Genomic DNA, 19,427 nt, shown 5'->3' on the forward strand with positions numbered 1-19,427 from the left:
ACCTCCTTGGCCCAGGAAGGAGGTTCTTTGTCTCCCTGAGAGATGGAGGGGGAAGAAATCTGGGTTCGTTGAGCCCTAAACATCCTCTCATCTGTGTGTGTGCGTGTGTGTGTGTGTGTGTGCGTGTGTGTGTGTGTGTGTGTATAAAATTCACCACACATGTGTGTATAAAATTCACCACCAAATCTCAGCACTAGACTAGACCTGGGAGGGCAAGCAATACAGCTTCCCCTCATTGCCCACAAATTCTTCTGACTATTCTGACTCCTAACTCTGAGGGCACAGAGGGACGTTGTTCTAAAAACATTCCGAAAATTCAATACATAGGAATTCCACACTCAGTTCATCCACCAAGACTAAGGACTGACGTAGGCTGAAGTCCAAGGTGAAGGAAGAGCTGTCATCAAGTTCAAGCCGTGTGTGTCCATGTAATTTTCTACTCCCAAAGTCAGTGACCTTCACTATAGGCTTCAGCCTGCATTTAGGACATCCGACAGTTTACTAAATCTGAATCTCTGGTGGTAAAAGCAATTCCTTAGTGCGAATCCAAACACACATTCTTGCACCCTTATCACAGCCTTATTTCCACAACTGGCAGTCAGCCTTGCCAACAAAAGACTAAACCAGTGCAAAGAATAATCTTTGTCGATTGTGCTTCCCTCCACTGAGAGATGCTCCCAGAGTTCAGCCTGACTAGAGCTGACTTTTCAGACACATGGTTACACCTGCCAAGAGGACCTTGTATATGTAAGAAAAAGGAGAGAGGAGCTTTTTACAAATGGTTATGTATGGGGGGATGCGGTTTGGGACTCAGGGGCTTCCGGACCCTCTTGTTTCTCTCTGGGCTCTGCCTCCCCAGGTGAAGGCTCCAGGGGAGGTGTGGGAAGGGGATTGTGCTTTCTTTTGCCTGGTTCTTCAGCAGAAATTCCCTTCTTCCTTCTCCCAGTCCTCTGCTGGGTGTTTCTTGTGTTTTCTGCGCTCCTTGCGCGATTTGTGGTGGTGATGCTGGTGGTGGTGTTGGTGGTGGTGACGGTGTCGCCGCATCCGATGGGATCGTCTGGCTGCGGGGAAGTGAGGGACGACAGGGACGTGGCAAAAGCTGATGAGAGGTGGGTGGCCTGCTGGAACAGGCTTCCTCGGGGGAGGGGGAAATGGAGGGAACACCGGGCAAGCTAGTAAGTTCTCACTTATCTGCAAGGCCATATTATCAGGCAGACATTCAACCAGATCAATGTGTGTAGTCATGAGATGCTTAATTGGAGACTACAAGTAGCTGGAAATTTTTGTTGGGGTGTCTGGCGGAAGCCACTTACGTTTGGTGCAGACGATTTGGGGCCGGTCCCATTTGCCATTGCCCCGGCATCGGATCATGGCCACGTGGTGCTGGGCAAATCCTTCGTCGCACTGGTAGCGTACAGTGGCGTGGACATTATACTTGGCCTTGCGGGCACCGATGGGCAAGGCGTTCTCCACTGCTGGAGGGGGACCACACAGCACTGGGGACAGAGGAAGCTCCAGTTAAAGAAGTGGATGGGACTGGGGCTGAACTGGTTTCATCTCTTGTTGAGATGAACCCTCAACAGGTCCCACCTTTTGCCCAGCTGTGACCTCAAAGGGCTAGAAGTGGATGTCTCCTCCACCCAAACCAGGAGCTGCTGAGGGGCAGGAACCTCCTGGACACATCCCACCCCCTAATTCTTGTGCATGATGGGAATGAAGGAGATGGGAGGCAAGAATAATCTGAGCAAATGAATGGAAAAAAGGATATGAAAATTGGCAAAGAAACAGAAGCAAGAATGAAGAAAAGTATAAGAAAGGTGGACTTGAGAATATACCTGTACATATATATGTTTCCTTAATATGTAAAGAGCTCTTACAAATCAATAAGACCAATGAACTGATAGAAAATTAGGCAAAGGAAATGAACTGGTAGGTCACAGGAAATCAAATACATATAAACAGCTATCAACATATGAAGAGCTGGTTATTCTCATCCTCGAAGACGTGCAAACTATGATAACAATGAGATACTGTTTTTCAGGACTTAGATGAACAAAGAACAAAAAGTTTGGTAACACAGAGTTGGCAAGGGTGGGGGAAAAATGGGTACCCTCACATAGTTCTAAAGAGTGAAAACTGGGCTGGACTGACTCCTACATTTACAGACTTAAATAAAACAACGAACCAGTGACAGGCAGGAGGGAAGGTTGGGGGAGAAGGGGTGGGAGGGAGAGTAGCAGCATACCTGTGCCCTTCTTACAGACATAGGGGAGGTTGTAGTTGCAGGGGACATCATTCCAGTGCCCACTCTCATGTGACACCATCACCACACAGTCCTCCCCACCCGCGAAGAAATTGTCGGGCTGGTTCTCCCTCCAGTTCTCATATTGCTGTAAGAATGGGGAGCAGGGGGTGCTCAGGGGACATGCAGCCTGTCCCAGGCTCTGGCACTGGTACTGTGGGATTCCCCTGACCAGACCACTCAAACTCTTAGGGACTCAGTGCTTCCATCTCTACAATGAGCACTGTTCTGCCTGCCCTGAGGGTGGCTGCCACTACAGTCCAAGTCAACCCTCCTCTAGCTGCGAGGCTGTGGTGCCCTCTTCCCTGGTCCTCCTGCCCTGGCTCACTCCCTGACAGTCTGTTTTCCACATGGGTCACTCATTGTTAGATAAATAGTTGAACAAAAGGTGACCTCAGACTGGAAGTCCAGGAGAGCTTCCCTGAGGAGGCAACAGGAGAGCTGAAGGAAGACTCAAGGATAAGAACAACGCAGGCAGGGAACAGAGTTCTAAGCAGAGGGAATAGCTAATGCAAAGGCCCTGAGGCAGGACTGAGCTTGTCCTGTCTGAGGAACAGAACAGAGGCCAGGAGGGCTGGGGCTGCTTGATCCAGTTCAAGTGTAGTCAGAGAGTGGGCCGGGGCCAGTTCTCATGGCAGAGGAGAGGAGGTGGATTTCTTCTCTAATTGTGGTGAAAAAGATATAAGATTTACTAAAGTGAAGCCAGGGGGCCGGGTCATTGCAGCTTACCCAGAACTCTCCATTCTAGGCAGGGCCCAAGTCAACAGTCTGACTGCAGGGACCCAGGTCCCCAGGCTGCCACCACTCACCAGCCCCGTGTTGTCCGTCCACTGGAAATCCCTCTCCACGATCCTGTCGTTTAGGCCGATCCACGTGTTTTCACGCCCAAAACCTGTGGGGTGTGGGGTGTCGTGAGGGCTGGGTACTTGCACCTCCCCCAGCCTAGGTTGCTGGCTGGAGGCCAGGTGGGGGGTGTGGGAGGGGAGACTCAGCCCCCTCCCCAGCCTGAAGGTGGGCTGGAAGGGGAAATGGATGAAGATGAGAATGGAGGGGGCGGTACCCAGAGCCTCTCCCCCAGTTTTGGGTTTGAGCTGGAGGGGAGGACCCCAGCCCCTCTGCCAGCCTGCGGGGCATGGGCTGGAGGCCACGTCCCCCCATTTCCTAGCAGGCTGAGGCTCTGGCTGGCCTCATACTTGGGGAGTGGGGTTGGGGCATGGAAAGGGCTGGAATTAGGCTCCTGGCCTTGTCACAATTTGTGGCTTAAACGAAAGGCCAGAGAAAACGATAAAAACAAGTCAGATCTTTGCAGAAATGAGAGAGCAGGGGCTAAGAGAGCCAGCGAGCAAGGCTGACAGGGCAGGCAGGTGAATCTAAATGAGCCAATCAGTCACTGAGGAGGAAGCTGCTGGATGCATGTGTGTTTGATTACATAGAGGAAAAAAGCCAGTGAACCAGGGAATGAACAAATTAAAGAATTAACAGGGGATGGGATGGGGAAAATGTGAATAAATAAATGGATGAAAAAGGGTAGAAGGAATAATGAGTAAATTAATAAATGCTGGATTTAATTTATGGGACACCCCTCTTTCTCTAAATCTCTGCTCCTCCCTCATTTCATGCCCCGCACCACAGATGCTTCTCCATTACCCTCTGTCCCCTGGCCCTGTTTTAACTGTCATCAGTGCCCTGAGAACCAGCTAAATTTTAGGATAGACTTATTTAATTAGATATTTACTTGTTTGACTATATCCTCTTCAAGAACGTCACTCCCTAAGGACAGGACAATGTGTGTCTCTGTGCCTGGAACAGTGCCTGGCACATAGCAGGTGCTCAGTAAATAGTCAGAGAATGAATGAAGTGAATGAATGAACTGACAAGTGAATAGACACTTGAATTAATAAGTGGTCAGGGCTTGCATTAATGAACATAGCTTCAGAAAGGTAGCGTTTTCAGGACCCGGGGGGGGGGATCCCCTGACAAAGGGACTGTAAAGGCCACCCCTGCCCACCCCAGAGTCCCTACTGTTAATGAAGCCGTGTTCTTCGGGTGAGTGGATGCTGGTCAGGTGGCCGGCTCGACGGCGGCAGTCCCTCTCGGCATCCTCCCATGCCCGCCGATGGGCGAAGTAGCGGTAGCAGTGGCCCTGAAACTTGTGCCAGCCATGGTCACAGCCCTCTGTGTCTGGGAGGTGGAAAGGGAGCATGAAGGGGTCTGGCCTCAAGCCGAGGCCTGCCTTGCCAGCCGTGAGCACACCAGCCCACCAGAGAGAGGGCCCAATCCAAGGTCACTGTGGGGCTAAATCAACCCTCTCCCTGGGCCCAGCCCCCAGCCCCCACTCTGTCCCCCCACCTTTTCACCTCCCTCCTCCCATATTCACTTCTTTTCTCTGTTGCAGGAAGAGATTCAACTGGAAGACCATTACACCCATTCCCTCTTATCCCAACCCTAATGTCTCATTCTCTGATCTGGCCGCATCCTGGGACCTCAGGAAATGGTCTCAGGAAGGCCTAAAATTTCTCTCCTGGGAAAAAACTCAAATAGACATTTCTCCCAAAAAGATATACAAATGGCCCACAAGCACATGAAAAGATGCTCAACAACGTGAATCATTAGGAAAAACAAATCAGAATCACAGTGGGATACCACCTCATACCCACTAGGATGGCTATAATTTTTTTTAAAAGGAAAATAATAAGCGCTGGCAAGGCTATGGAGAAATTGGAACCATCTTGCATTGCTGGGGGGAATGTAAAATGGTGTAGCCCCTGTGGAAAACAGTCTGGCAGCTCCTCAAAAAGTTAAACACGGAATTACCGTATGACCCAGCCGTTCTACTCCTGGGTACACCAAAAAGAATGGGGAAAACATCAAAAAGAATGCAAAACAGGTATTGAAACAAAAACGTGTACATGAACATTCATAGCCGCACTATTCACATTAGCCACAAGGGGGAAACAACCCGAAGGTCCATCAAGTGATGAACGGATAAACAAAATGTGGACCGTTCAATGGAATACGATTCAGCCATAAAAAGGAATGAAGCACTGACACGTCCTACAATGTGGATGAACCCTGAAAAATTTCACTCATGCTGAGTGAAAGAAGCCAGATAGAAAAAGACACAGAGCGTATGACTACATTTATATGAAACATATAAAACAGGCAAATCCATAGAGACAGAGAGTAGATGAGTGGTTGCCAGGGGCTGGAGGGGAGGAATGGGGAGTGATGGCTCATGGGGACAGGATTTCCTTTGGGGCTGATGGGAATGTTCTGGAACTAGACAGAGGTGGTGGTTGCACGACACTGTGACTGTACTGAATGCCACTGAACTGTTCACTCTAAAAAGGTTAATTCTACGTTATGTGAATTTTATCTCAAGAAAATTATCGCCTCCTGCCTGTCTGACTCACGGCCATGGAACCAGAGGCAGAGACCTGGAGCTCCATGTGTGGGAAGCTTGTGGTCCAGCACCCAACCCTGCTCCTGGTACTGTTTCTGGGGTCTCGGCAGAGACTCACCTTTCTCACAGAGGCTGCCCCCATAGCTGGGGAGGCAAAGGCAGACGAAGGCGTTGACCTCATCGATGCAGGTGCCTCCATTCTCACAGGGGCTGGAGATGCAGTCATCTATATCTGGAGGGGAAGGTGGGGCTGAGTCAGAGGTCAGCTTCCCTGTGGCTCCCAGTCCCCACGGAGAACCAGGCAGAAGATGCGTTCATGACCCTACCATCTATCCCAGACCTGAGTACAACAGCGGTGGTCTGCACTGATGGCCCAATGACTCTGGAGGTCAAGGGGGTGGAACCTCACACAACTGATGTGAATTAGCATCGATGAGAGGAGAGGCCACTGGGCTGGCTGAAAGCCAGAGTGTGCGGGACGTTCCCCCTGACTCCAGAACAGTGAAGGTGGGTCTGGCAAACAGACACATAGACTGTCGAAGCTGAAGGGTCTTCAGAATGTGGAGCACTTATAAGGATTTGCACAGAATCACGAAGTTGTTTGTAGGTACAGGGAGCAATCAGTTGAGCACCTCTTCTCCCAATCCCTGTGTAGAAAGTGCCTGAAGCATGTACGATGCCAGGCAAGTCACTTGCCCTCTCTGAGACTCAGTTTCTTTTTTTTTGCAAAGTGGTGATAACAATAGCACCTCCACAGCAGTGGTTGTGAGTAGTCAATGGAAGAGCTCAAGAAATTATATCATTTATAATTATTGTTATAATTTCATAATTTTTTTCATATGTCTTGTGTTGGGCTTTGGAGCTAGCTTCCAACAGTTCTGGTGGTGGTGCCTATACCCCTGCCTACCCAGGAGAGGGTAGGTGATCCCCTGGGGCCCTTTGCTGGTGGGAGTATGAGCCTTACCATCCTTTTGTCTTCCCCTTCCCCACCCCTGCCTGGTAGTAATGGGAGGCAGCACACCAGAGCCTCAGCCCTGAGGATAAAACCTCAGATGGTTGTTGCTGAGGCTGATTTACTGGAACCAAGGAGTGAGGGAGGGGAAGGGAGCATCTGAAGCCAGCATTTTGTGATCCCTGATCCTCATGGGGATGGCTGCTGAGATAGACCCCAGGGCTCTGAGTCAGACAAGTCTGTGTTCAGATCCTGAGTCTGGCGTACTCACCGATCTCACAGTTCTCTCCAGCAAAGCCCTGGTCACAGCTACAGCCATACATGGTGCCATTGGCTTTACACGTGCCCCCATGCAGGCAAGGGTTGTTCTCACAGGGATCCGAGGGAACTGCAGGATGGACAGGAGTACAGGAAGGAGTCAGACCACCAAGTCTGCCTCCCAGGGAATCCAGACCTCAGACCCCTAAAGGCCCTTTCGTTCCACCCCTCTCTGTGGAGTCCCCTCTATAACTTCCCAATAATTGATTGCCAACTTCCTCTCACATGTCCCTGTGATGAGCTTACTCTTTCCAGGAACTGGCCAAAGCACTTGTGGGATGCCCTGGCTATGGCAAAGTCCTTCCTTGGACTGAACTAGAATGGGATCCCTGCAGCTTCTCTTAGGAAGTCTTCTCATAGAACATGGTTTAAGTGCCCTCCTTGACTTATCCCCATTTTTCTAGAAATACCCAACTGGTCATTGTGCTTCTCATACTTTGGAGCAAAGAAGTGGACATAGGTTCTAGATGGGGTATGAACGGCACTGGGACCAGTGGGGAACCATCACTTCCTTCGTCCTTGTGGCTCAACCTCTTCTGACGCAACCTCAGTGGTTACAGTGTGGAGAAGTGGTGGATTATAGCAGTAATAACCATAGGCTGTGCAGTCAGAGAGGCTGGTTCAATTCCTGCCTCTGCCACTCACTAGGGAACCCTGGGCAAATTACTTCTGTGAATTTCAGTTGCCTCATTTACAAAATGAAAATAAAAATAGCTCATCCTGGGCTTCCGTGGTGGCGCAGTGGTTGAGAGTCCGCCTGCCGATGCAGGGGACGCGGGTTCGTGCCCCGGTCCGGGAAGATCCCACGTGCCGTGGAGCGACTGGGCCCGTGAGCCATGGTCGCTGAGCCTGCGCGTCGGGAGCCTGTGCTCCGCAACGGGAGAGGCCACAACAGTGAGAGGCCCACGTACCGCAAAAAAAAAAAAAAAAAAAGTAGCTCATCCTGCTCTCCCAGTCCTGACCATAATGCCATGACTGGCTCTCTGTATATCAGCCTGGGGCCTCTTGAGGGGTCTCAACATTGCTTAACACGGACAGGGCATCCAGGGGGAGTTGAATGTGAGGCCCTGTCCACCTCTCTCATCCCTCAGCTGGGTTTCTCTGGAGGCAGGAGGGTCACCCCTCCCCATCTCAGGGCCTCAGAGGCCTTGGTGAGTGGTCTCTGGACCACCCTGGAGTCTTGGAGGGGCAGAGCAAGAACCCCCATATACCCCAGATGACCCCTATCCCTTGTCAGGACAGTGTCAAGTCTTCCACTGCAAGATACCAGAAATGAGACCCAGAGGAGGGCAGGGTCTAGCTCAAAGCCACTCAGCAGGACAGTACAAGAGCCAAGACTGGCCTACGGGGCTCTGGAAGCCGTTTAAGGCCCTCTCTCCAGGCCCTATAACCTAGAATTTGTTTCTGTTTTGTCCTGGTCTGGAGGCCCACAAGAAACTGAGACGCTGACAAGCAGTCACTTCCTCCCTGATCTTCTGGACTCCGCCTTCACCCTTAACAGGTTGTTCTCCCCACAGCTGCCAGAGGGAGCCCATGTAAACCTGAGTCAGGTCATGTCCCTCCTCTGCCTAGACTCCTCCATGGCTTCCCATTGCCCTCATAGGAAAAGCCAAAATCCTTACCTCAGCCCACAGGGCCCGGTGCAATCTTCCCCAATATCTCCCTGCCTGATCCTCCTCTCCCTCCTTCACTTACTCCGCTCCAGCCACACTGACCCTGCTGTTCCTCCTACACACCAAACACGGTCCTGCCTCAGGGCCTTTGTACAAGTTATTCCATCTGCCTGAACTGCTTTTCCCCCAGATCTCTGCATGGCTCCTCTCTCACCTCCTTCAGGCTTGCTCAAATTCATCCTAACCCCCCTTCCAAAGCCAAAACCCACCCACTGGCACCCCTCATCCCTTGCTTTACTTTTCTCTTTTGTCTTTATTACTTTCTAACCTCCAATATAATTTATTAGGACCATCATTTCTTATCCATGCCTCCCCCCAGAGCGGTGATGTTCCACATGGCAGCCACGCACAGCTATTTAAGTTTAAATTAATAAAAATGGAATAAAAGTTAAAACGCAGTTCCTCAGTCACACTAGCCACATTTCAAGGGCTCAGTAGCTACCAATGGCTCATTGCTATTGTACTAGACTGCGTAGCTCGAGAACATTTCCATCACTGGGAAAGTTCTAGAGCATTGTTCTAGAATGTCAGCTGCCAGAGGACAAGGGACTCGGTCTCGACATGGTGCCTGGCATACAGCAAGCACTCAACTGCATAAAGGTAGCTGCTGGCCTGCCCGCAGTGACTGAAGCCGGTCCTTGGGGCAGTGGCGTGTACCACCATGGATGACCAGAGAGGCCTGTGGCTATTTCTGTGCCTGGTGCCACCCTGGCACGTGCGGGCACATGCGTGGGGCTGCCAGGCGCCAGGACGGGTAAGCCCCACCAGGTGCCCCAAGCTGCTGACACCTGCCCACGGACTGGCGGTGACTCAGTCGCTTGCTGGTGCTGCATTTATTTTTGGCTTCATTAGCATTTCTGCTGCAAGCAGTAGGTGAGTAGGCGCCCAGGTCTCCCCCAGCACTGGCTGCCTCCCTCCACCCCGGCTGCCCATGGCTTGAATCTGGAGCTGAAAAACCAACAAAGTTCAAGACAGATCCAGCCATGGCCCTGGGGGCTCCTCTCAACACACTTTCCTTAGCACACTTCTTCGTGGTTTCCCTCCCACCTGACCATTCCTTCTCTAGTTCCTTTGGCCTTGGGCAAGCTTACCCCCTCCCCAAGACCTCAGGGCGTTTTATGTCAATGAAATAAGCATCTTAGAGCCCAGTGATCGAGACAGAGACTGTTGTCAGACAGCCTGGATTCAAACGTTATCCTTGACACTCCCCAGCTGCGTGACTCTGCACAAGTCATTTGACTTCCCTGTGCCTCAGTATCCCCATCTGTAAAGTTAGGATCGTACTAGAACTTGTTCCTCAAGGACATTAAAAAGATTAACCAAGATGATTCCAGTAAAGTGCTCAGACCAACCCAAGCACAAAGGCAGTCACCAATAAGCATAAGCCTTTACTGATGCAAGTGCCCCTGCCCAGGGTCCCCCTGCCTCCTGGGCATCTAAGAAAAGAAGATGCAGCCCCAGACACAACCCAGAGATGACAGGGTGGGTGATAAAACCCTGCATCCGCTGTTTCCATCACCACGACACTTTGCCTTCAAAAAAAGGAGCAAGTGTTATTGATTGATTGTAAAACCAATCGTCTTAATAAGAGTGTTTTGCAACTCGGAAAAAGTGTGCCTTTTAATTAGCTTCTTCTTCTTCTTTGTTTTTGTTTTTCTTTTTAACGCTCACTTGACCGAAAGAATAGCTCAATATGGCAGGACCTAAAAACTAAAGGGCTGGAATTTGCAGGCTGCCCATAACGGGCAGACCTGGCCCCAGGAGAACAGGGTGATGGCTTTCTCTGGACTCCGCTGGGCATAGAGCAACCAAGGCACATGTGGATTTGGGTGCCAGTTGAGGTTTGACCACTGACTAGCTGGTAGTGACATACCTCCCTGAGCCTCAGTTGGCTGTCTACTAAATGGGGGTGATGTCCACCACTCCCACCCCTTCCCAGCACCCACTTTATCTGTGGCTTGAGGCCCCCCACGTTTTGCACCACTGAATTCCAGCTGCGATTCGACACTTGTCCAGGAAGGCCTCCCTGCCATGCCTCCTCCCTCCGGCCCCACCCCAGGGGGGTTGCCTGTAACCGGCGCTGTCTTCCTCAGACTGAGGCATCGCTGAAAGCAGGACCCCGGCATCACACAACACTGTCAGCTGAGAGTGGTCATGAACGTGATTTGCTGACTGTACTCATCCCCGAAACCAAACCCTGCCCAACACCTCATCATTGCCTCATTACTCGCTGTGCATAAAACACATCAAACGCAGCTTCACCTCCTGGCCTCTGCCCAGGCTAGTGCCTCTGCCAGGAATACGCTTTCTGTAATTCAACTCTGCCTAATGAGCTCCCGCCTTCAACATCATCCCCTGCTAGAAACCTTCCCAGGCACCCAAGAACAATCCTTCCTCCCAGCTCTGGCCTACCCCAGCCCCTGGTTCCTGAGCACAAACACAGTGACCTGGATAAGACCACGAGCTTCCAACTCACCCTCCTCTGCACTCCCATTTGCAGGGGTTCCTGGCAGGGCTGGCTCCTCTCCACTTGCTGCCTCCGCCCAGAAGCTCTCCACACCTGGGCTCCCCGCCAGGACCTCCAGCTCAAACTTCTCTGGCCCCAGGGAGGCAGGCAGCAGGGTGCTGGGGGAGTCCCACGGCACTATAGGCTCCCCCGAGGAAACTGAAATGGGCTTGTCCTTGCTGGCTGCTGTCGGTGTCCAAGGAGGAAGAGCGGGCTGCCCTGAGGGGCTGCCCTCATGTGGAGGCTCCAGGCCTCTCAGGGTGCCCTGGGTCACCATCTGGCCCTCCGGCTCTGGATGGGGTTGGGAGTTTGAGGAGGCCATTGTGGACATGGCCAGGACCCCAACCTTGTCCCCCAGGTCCAGGGACATGAGGGACATCACCACACTTGTATCCACAGCCATTTGAGGGTTCAAGGTGGGGCTTTCAGCTCCCTCAACCACGTGGGATCCAGGTTCCCAATTCCCACCAGCACCACTGGTGTCTAGTGTGGCCATGGAATTCATGGGAGCCACTGTGGCCCCTCCATCTGTAGCAGCCGAAGGCTCCAAACGTGGGGTGACCTTGAGCATCAAGGAGACCCTAGGGACCCCCAAGGGCGCAGACGGGGAATGGGGGTCTAGCCCTTCACTGTGCAGTGACAGCCACACGCCCTGTGCCTCATCCATGTTGGCCTGCAAGCTGGAAGTAGGGGTCTCTGCTGTGTTGAAGACCGCAGACTCAGACCCCAAGACGCCTCTGGCTCCCGTGGGCTCAGTGGCAGTCTCAGTGGGAGTGACGGCTGCCACCACATTCCCACCCACAGAAGCCTGTGGGTTGGATCTGGGGGGCTCAGCTTTGCTGAGCCCAGTAGGGCTGGTCCCCCCAGTTTTTCCGAAGTCTGCTCTGAAGGAGTTAGGACCGGCTCCAGCTTGTGTGTCTGTAGCTGCCTGCAAAGGAGCCGTAGGACTTCCTTCTCCATGGCTGCTGAGTGTCAGGGATGTGGCCTCTCCACCTTGTCCCATCAGGCCCGAGGAGGAGGGCAGGGAATACACTTCTGGATGGATGGGATCCTGGGGGCTGGCCTCGATCTCTGAGGCAGGGGAGGGTGGGGCAGCGGCCATGGCTTCACTATACCCCTTTACCTCACTGGCATCGGTGGGGAGGGGCGTAGGGTGTGACAGGAGCCACAGTTTGGGGCCACGAAGCATGGCCACGACAGGGAGGTCTGGAGAAATGACTGTGGGAGAAGCCTCCCAGCGGGCAGTGCTGGGGCCCTTCAAGGGGTTGGGAGCCAAGGCAGTGGCCTCCGAGGAGGACCAGGGCAGGTCGGGGGTGGCTGGCCTCACACTGGGGCCCTTGGCTTCCTCTAGTTCCAGGCCAAGGGTGATAGGTGGGACCATGGTCGGGGGCCACAGCCAGGGCTCTGGGGGGCTCCTGCCACCAGGGGAACCTGAAACAATATCAACAGTAATTATAATTATCTCTCAGCAGCTTCTTCTGCTGATTGTCTCCTTGGCTCCAGGCCTGAGGAAGAGGGGTCTTCTGAGGCTTGGTGAGGCCAGGGGACCCAACTGTGATTCGGAGCCTCCTCCCCTGTCCCCCTTGCATCCCCAGGCAGGTCCCATCTCCCCCTTGGACCCCACTCACCAGCTCCAGGCACATCCACCTCATTGGTCAGCACAGCCCAGGGGCTTTGGCTCCGGCCACTCCCCAAGGCGTCAGTGGCTCCTGTGGCCAGGGGAGGCTCCACGTAATTCCCAGCAACCTCTGGGGTGGGGGGCTGGACGCTGGCCTGGAGCACGCCCTTCAGCCCTCGCTGGGGTTCCTGTTGCTGGAAGTGGCGCCCGTTCAACCCTTTAAAGCGCCCCCTCCTCCTGGGCATGGGGCTGGCTGGGGTTGCCTCTGTGTGCCTGCCCACCGCAGTGCCTGCCTCCACGTTGCTGGGGGCGGGGGACACCGTGCTCAGCCACACCTCCTCAGCCTCCAGAGCAGGCCTTGAGGCTAGTGTGAGGCCCCCAGTGGCAGGACTGGGGGTCTCTCGAGACTTCTGCTTCTCTGCCAAGATCAGAGGCTCTTCTTCCCCACTGGACACCAGAGGCTCCTGGAAGTCTGGGGTGACTACCTCCTCCTCCTCCAGGCTGGGCTCCAGTTCTTGGGTGGGGGGCCCTTCTGCTGACAGAATCTCCCCCTCATCCCCAGACGACGGGGTCTCTGGGTTTCCATGTTGTGATGTAGGGTGATGAGCTGTGGGAGAAAGCAGAAGAGGCTGTGTTAGGCCCAGGGGCTGACTGAGAAGTTCTGCCTGAAGTCTACCCACACTCCAGCATGCTACAGCAGAGATCTTCTATGTACCTCTGTCTCTCTGAGCCCCTCTGTCTCTCTGGGTTGTTTCTGGGATTCCCCCCTGACTGAGAGACAGAGGCACAAAGTTATCATCCTCACTGTTCAGGCTGGGGTCCACTGTCAAGGTCATAATCAACTGGTCACAGTAAAGGGTCAAGAGACAGCTTGGCTGGTGGGTGAAGCTGAGCAGTGGCCAGCTCTCAGGGGGGCAGGTCAGACCTGGGCCGTGGCTCCTCCCATGGAAGAGAAAGCGCCTAATGGGCATGGCCTTCCTACGAAGAGATTCTTTTTGCCCCCCAGCTTACACATAAGACTCAGCTCCTTGGACTTGAGGTTTGCAGCTTCTGAGGGTGTGGCCCCACCCCAAGGGTGAAGGCCATCCCTGGTCCCCTCCCTGGGGGTGTGGCCTTGCTCAGGGGTCATGGCTAGTTGAGGCATCACTTCCTCCCCAGTGGGTGCTCATGGGCAAGGCTCCAGGTGAGAACTGCTCCAGCCAGCGGCGTGTCTCTCAGAGATCTCAGGAGACATAGCCCACCCACTAAACAGGACTTCCCCCCAGAGCTTGGTCTTCTCTGAGGCTCGTCCTCCTCTAAGGCGGGGCTCCTACGGAAAGCTTGTCTCAGGGGTACGACCTTTCCCTAGGGGTGCGGCTCACCGCGCAGCAAGTTTTCTTGTGTCTCTCCCCTGCCTGGCCTCCACCTCTACTAGAAAGCCAAGCTCCCAGAGGCGCGGCCGGTGTCAAGGTGCATGCCCTTGGGGCGTGGCCACCCGGGGACGCACACTCAAAGGGCGTGGCCTCACGCGCACCTCGGAAGCAGTAGGCGTCGTAGCGCTCTCCCGGCGCCGGGAAGCGGGTGCGGTTGGCGAAGCTATAGACGGTGCGCACGCCCGGGACTGGGCCCCCGCAGCGCCGGCGCGGCGTCTGGATCGGATAGCGCACGCTGCCGTCGGCCAGCCAGCCCGGGTCGCACTGGTCCAGGCCCTCATGCCAGGCCAGGTGCAGCTGTCCTACCGAGGCCAGCACAGCGCCCTGGCGGCGGCACTGGGCACGCGCGCCGGCCAGTGTCAGGCGGCGGGCCAGACCTACGTAGAAGACCTCGCCTGCGGGAAGGCGCGGGAGAAGGTCAGAGGGGCCCCAAGAACCCTCCCACGGAGCCCGGGAAGGGGGTCCCACCCCAAATAGCCCTGATCTGGCTAGATCTGGGTTGCAGCAGCCGCAGCTGCGTGCCCCCATCGCCAGAACATCACTGTCGTTACCTCTCATGCAGTGCTAAGAGGGGGCTTCACTTTCCTTTTCAAGTGAGGTAACTCAGGCCCCTTAACGAGTTGAGCTTCAGAGAGAGGGAGGGCCTTGATGAGGGGGGCTCAGTGAGGAGGGAAGTAGGAAGAGGGAGGGGGGGCAGGAAGGGGGAGAGACTCAGAGAAGGGGACAAGACTTCAGAGAGGGAAGAGGCTCAGAGAGAGGGAAGGGGCACAGAGGAGAGGGGCTCAAGGAGTGGAGGAAGGCTCAGGGAACCGGTGGGCTCAGATCTTGGCTGCAGGTTTAGAGAGGGATGAAACTTAGGAGAGCTAGGAAGGACTTAGGGAAGGATGGGGGTTAGGGAGTGTAATGGGCCTCAGGGAAGGGGGTGTTTTGCCAGCCCCAGACTTACCCCCCAGCTCACGGGCAAAGCAATACACATCGTAGAGTTCCCGTGGGTCTCGCCTCCCATAGTTCCTCACCCCTGGAAGGCTGCTACGGTCACCATAGCAACCAGGACGGGACTGGGTGATAGGATACCTGACAAGACAAGGTGGGGGTCCCTCTCAGATGTGTGCTCCTGGGGCCCCCAAGGACCATCTTTCTCCAGGGGCTAGCTCTCCATCTCCCTACCCTGTGTACCCCCTCACCGAACAGTGCGGTCAGAGAGCCACCCGGCATCACAGTTGTCAAAGCCATCCTCAAAGGCAGCCTGCAGGTGCCGCGGGGCTGCAATGGTGGCTGAGTTGAGACGGCAGGCCTCCTGGGCCTCAGCGAAGGTCAGCGAGTAGCGATCCTGGGCTGCTCGGTAGTGGAACACAACACCTATGGGGAAATATCCAGGATGATTTATGCTGTAATCTTCAAGAACAGAAGATTCTCGCTCTTGCAGAATGCCCCCCCCGCCAGTCTGATAATAACAGACCTGCTGCCCTACACTGCCCTGTACCATGTCTGTTCACTCAGCAACAGGCATAGTGCTAGGGCGATGATGCGGGGTGAGACAGATATGCCCCCATTTTACAGACGAGGAAATGATAGCAATGGCCGTAAAGGGCTAGAATTTGTTAAATATTTGCTATGTAAAAAGCATTTATAAGCATTATCTCATGGAAATCTTACAACCCTATGAGTATCCCCATTTCCAGAGGAGCAAACTAAGGCTCAGGAAGGTTGAGGGACAGGTCTAAGGCCACATAACCGGTGTAAGGGAGAGCCAGAAGTTATATCCAGAAAGATCTGACTCCAAAGATAGCACTCTTCATGCCTAGGGTTAGGCTCTGGAGGTGACAGGAGGCATGGAGAAGAGTGAGAGAGAGATTCTGCCTTTTAGGAATTAAGTACATGCATACAGAGGGGAAGCAAAGGCAGCAATGGGTGATCAAATGTGGTGGGTTTTTTAAATTTTTATTTATTTATTTATTTATGGCTGCATTGGGTCTTCGTTGCTGTACGCGGGCTTTCTCTAGCCGTGGCGAGCAGGGTCTACTCTTCGTTGTGGTGCACGGGCTTCTCATTGCAGTGGCTTCTGTTGCTGTGGAGCATGGGCTCTAGGTGCGCAGGCTTCAGTAGTTGTGGCACGTGGGGTCTAGAGCACAGGCTCAGTAGTTGTAGCACACAGGCTTAGTTGCTCCGTGGCATGTGGGATCTTCCCAGACCAGGGCTCAAACCCGTGTCCCCTGCATTGGCAGGCAGATTCTTAACCACTGCGCCACCAGGGAAGCCCCCAAATGTGGTTCTTGCTCAGCTTAGAAATGGAGTCACCGAAGGCTTCCTGGAGGAGGTGACATGTAAGCCAGGACATGAAGCATCAATAAGCTCACTGTGACTCAAATTCTGATTTAGGGATGAGAGAAATGGCTGAGCAAAACAAAGGTATTAAACATTTTGCTCCATTTTATCAAACTGAGAGCTCCCAGAAGGCAGCAGCTGTGTCTCACTCATGGCTGTGTCTCCAGCACCAGGCTGGCATGTGGTAGCTACTCAATAAATGTTTGGCTGAATGAACGAACTAACCAAACCCAGAGGTGGAATTCTCTTCTTTCACGACTTATCAGTTTTCTTTGAGGTTTATCAGTTTTGAGAACAATGCCTTGGAAAGGGGATGATTGGTTGACCCCATAAAATATGCAGTGAGACACTGTTGGCTGGGCAAAGACTGTGCTCCAGAACAGAGGGTGCAGGGACTTTGCTCATGGCCAACATAGGTTAAGGGAAATTGACTTCCCGGTAGGAGTCCACAGGATATTCTCCACACAACAATCCATTCATTGGGCTTCCCTGGTGGTGCAGTGGTTAAGAATACGCCTGCCAATGCAGGGGACACGGGTTCAAGCCCTGGTGCAGGAAGATCCCACATGCCTTGGAGCAACTAAGCCCGTGCGCCACAACTACTGAGCCTGTGCTCTGGAGCCTGCGAGCCACAACTACTGAGCTCATGGCCACAACTACTGGAGCCCATGCTCTGCCACAAGAGAGGCCACTGCAATGAGAAGCCTGCACACCGCAACTAAGAGTAACCCCCGCTCGCTGCAACTAGAGAGAGCCCACGCGCAGCAATGAAGACCCAAAACGCAGCCAAAAAACCCCACAAATCCTTTCATTGATTCATTCGTCAAATATCAATTGATCATCTTCTGTGTGCCATGGCCTGTCCTAGGACTTTGTTTAATAATTTAAAAAAAATTGTTTTTTGGCCTTGTTCATCTTGATTGGTTAGGAAAACAGAAACTACACTGACTATTTCAACAGAAACAATTTAATATAGGAATTGGTTACATCGATGACTTATTTACTTAATCTATATTTTCAATCCACTTTTTAAAAAGAACTTCACTTTTTAAAAACATATATTTATTTTAAAAGGAAATTCGTATTCCTATTTTAAATAGAAAGCCAATATCCTTTGCCTTATGTGAAAGTAGGTAACCATGAAATGGACTTAAAACAAGGTTATGAAATCCTATGAAATGCTGTGGTCCATAAGAGACTGAGCCAGAGGCTGCTCTCTCTTAGCTAAAAGAGAGAGAGAGAGATGTTAAAGAGAGAGGCGTACCCATGGAGACTTTGTTCCTGACTTCATCAGAAGAACTGAAAGCAAATCACTGTTCAGGGAGTGATTTCTTTTTTTTTCTTTTCTTTTCTTTATTTTATTTTATTTTTTTGCTTGTGGGATCTTAGCTCCTTGACCAGGGATCCAACCTGGGCCCTCGGCAGTAAAACTGCAGAGTCCTAACCACTGGACCACCAGGGAATTCCCCAGGGAGTAATTTCTAAGGTGACATTCAGTGGATGGGCTTCCCCATCCCAGCCTTGGCCCCTCCCCTTCCCCCAACTGACCCGTCACTTCCAGGGGCACCAGGTCCTGCTCATCCTCGATGCCCCTCACCACCTGGCAGCGGTAGAGCCCGGAGTCGCTGGCCCTCAGTGGCCCCAGTAGCAACGTGGCGTTGACCCGGTGCCGGGGGTAGGCAGGTAGTGACACGCGTCCCTGCCAGCCCTTGGCCACTCGAACCACGTTGTCCTTGGCCACTAGGATGGGCAAGTCCTGCCGTTGGCCTGATGCAGTCCGCACCTTGGTCCACTTGATCCGAGGAGCTTCTCGGGCTGCACCTGGCCGTGGCCACAGGGTGAAGAGACAGGGCAGGGCCACCAGCTCTGCCAGCGCAGCCCGCACCGACCCAGACCCCACCTTCTGCATGTGGAGCCCCTTCTCGGCAGTGGCAGCAGCAGTGGCGTCCTGTGTGCCTGGGGTGGAGAAGGTGGAGAGAGGGCCTGACTGAGAAGCAAGGACCCTCTGACTGAGGCCAGAGAGGTTAGGTTGCCTACACAACATCACAATGTCGTACACAGATCTGTGACCTGAAACCCAATCTGTGAGCAGAAGAGGGGTAATGGGGTCGAATCCCTTCATAGTTCTGCCTCCTCTCAAAGTCCAGACCCTGGAGGCCAGGGATTTAACTCTCAGTGTCACTGACTCACTAGGTGTCCATGGGAAAGTCACTATTCTGCTCTGAGCCATGGTTTCCCCAAAAATTAAGCGATAGGCAGCCATTGGAAGAGAAACAGTGTTTGTGGAGTACCTTCTATATAACAGGCACTTTATAAATAGCAATCAGCTCATTTGATTTTCATAACCATCTGCAGAGGTAGCCATGTCTCATCCTCTTTTGGGGGAGTTGAGGAAATTGAGGCTCAGAGACATCATTATAATTGCGTAAGGCCACAGAGCAAATCAGGAGGCACTGCTAAAGTCTGGGCTTTTGACCGCTACTGGGGAGATGCCAGGGAGAAGCACACAGACCTTTATTCCTATTGTCCCACCCATGGCAGGCATCACTAATCAATCTTCATACTATTCTCTCTCCCTCTTTTTTTTCTCTCTCTCTTCAGCTCATCTCAGCAAAACAGTGAGAGGCGGGAAACTCTAGCCTCCGCTGGCAATGACTAAAAATAACCTCTCAGGTGTCTTGTTCGCTTTTGACTGTTCAAAGACTTTTTTCATCTATTCTCATTTTATTCTCCAGACCAAGCCAGAGAACCAGCAGGAGAAGGCTCTCAAGTTAAAAAGCTGCCCCATCTTGTCAATTCTCCAGACCCCAACCTCTCCCAACCCACAAGCCAACTCACCCTGTTCCCCAGCCACAAAGAGCAGCATCTGGAGAATCAGGAGGCCTGAGACCCAGACCGACATGGCCCCCATCCTGGAC

General features: G+C 53.1%; 1 protein-coding gene across 1 annotated transcript; it reads right to left on the reverse strand.

The window, feature by feature from the left end:
* Window positions 1-915: 915 nt before the first annotated feature.
* Window positions 916-19,427, reverse strand: NCAN (neurocan). Its single transcript, XM_032627931.1, has 15 exons — window positions 19,348-19,427; window positions 18,058-18,465; window positions 15,369-15,543; window positions 15,131-15,258; window positions 14,286-14,579; window positions 12,783-13,379; window positions 12,118-12,585; window positions 11,125-12,057; window positions 6,929-7,045; window positions 5,824-5,937; window positions 4,325-4,483; window positions 3,112-3,194; window positions 2,246-2,390; window positions 1,314-1,496; window positions 916-1,061 (listed from the first exon to the last, which is right to left on the reverse strand). The coding sequence occupies exons 1-15, from the start codon at window positions 19,418-19,420 to the stop codon at window positions 916-918; spliced, it is 4,023 nt and encodes a 1,340-aa protein (XP_032483822.1). The 5' UTR covers window positions 19,421-19,427.

The sequence above is a fragment of the Phocoena sinus genome, chromosome 3 (assembly GCF_008692025.1).
Source record: "Phocoena sinus isolate mPhoSin1 chromosome 3, mPhoSin1.pri, whole genome shotgun sequence".
In the NCBI taxonomy this organism is placed as follows: Eukaryota; Metazoa; Chordata; class Mammalia; order Artiodactyla; family Phocoenidae; genus Phocoena; species Phocoena sinus.

Coding starts and splice junctions, on each gene's coding strand:
- NCAN (XM_032627931.1), bottom strand. CDS start 19,420: ATGGGGGCCATGTCGGTCTGGGTCTCAGGCCTCCTGATTCTCCAGATG. Junction 12,058..12,117: donor CACATCCCTGACACTCAGCA/GCCATGGAGAAG, acceptor CACAAGCTGGAG/CCGGTCCTAACTCCTTCAGA. Junction 2,391..3,111: donor GGACGGACAACACGGGGCTG/GTGAGTGGTGGC, acceptor CCATTCTTACAG/CAATATGAGAACTGGAGGGA.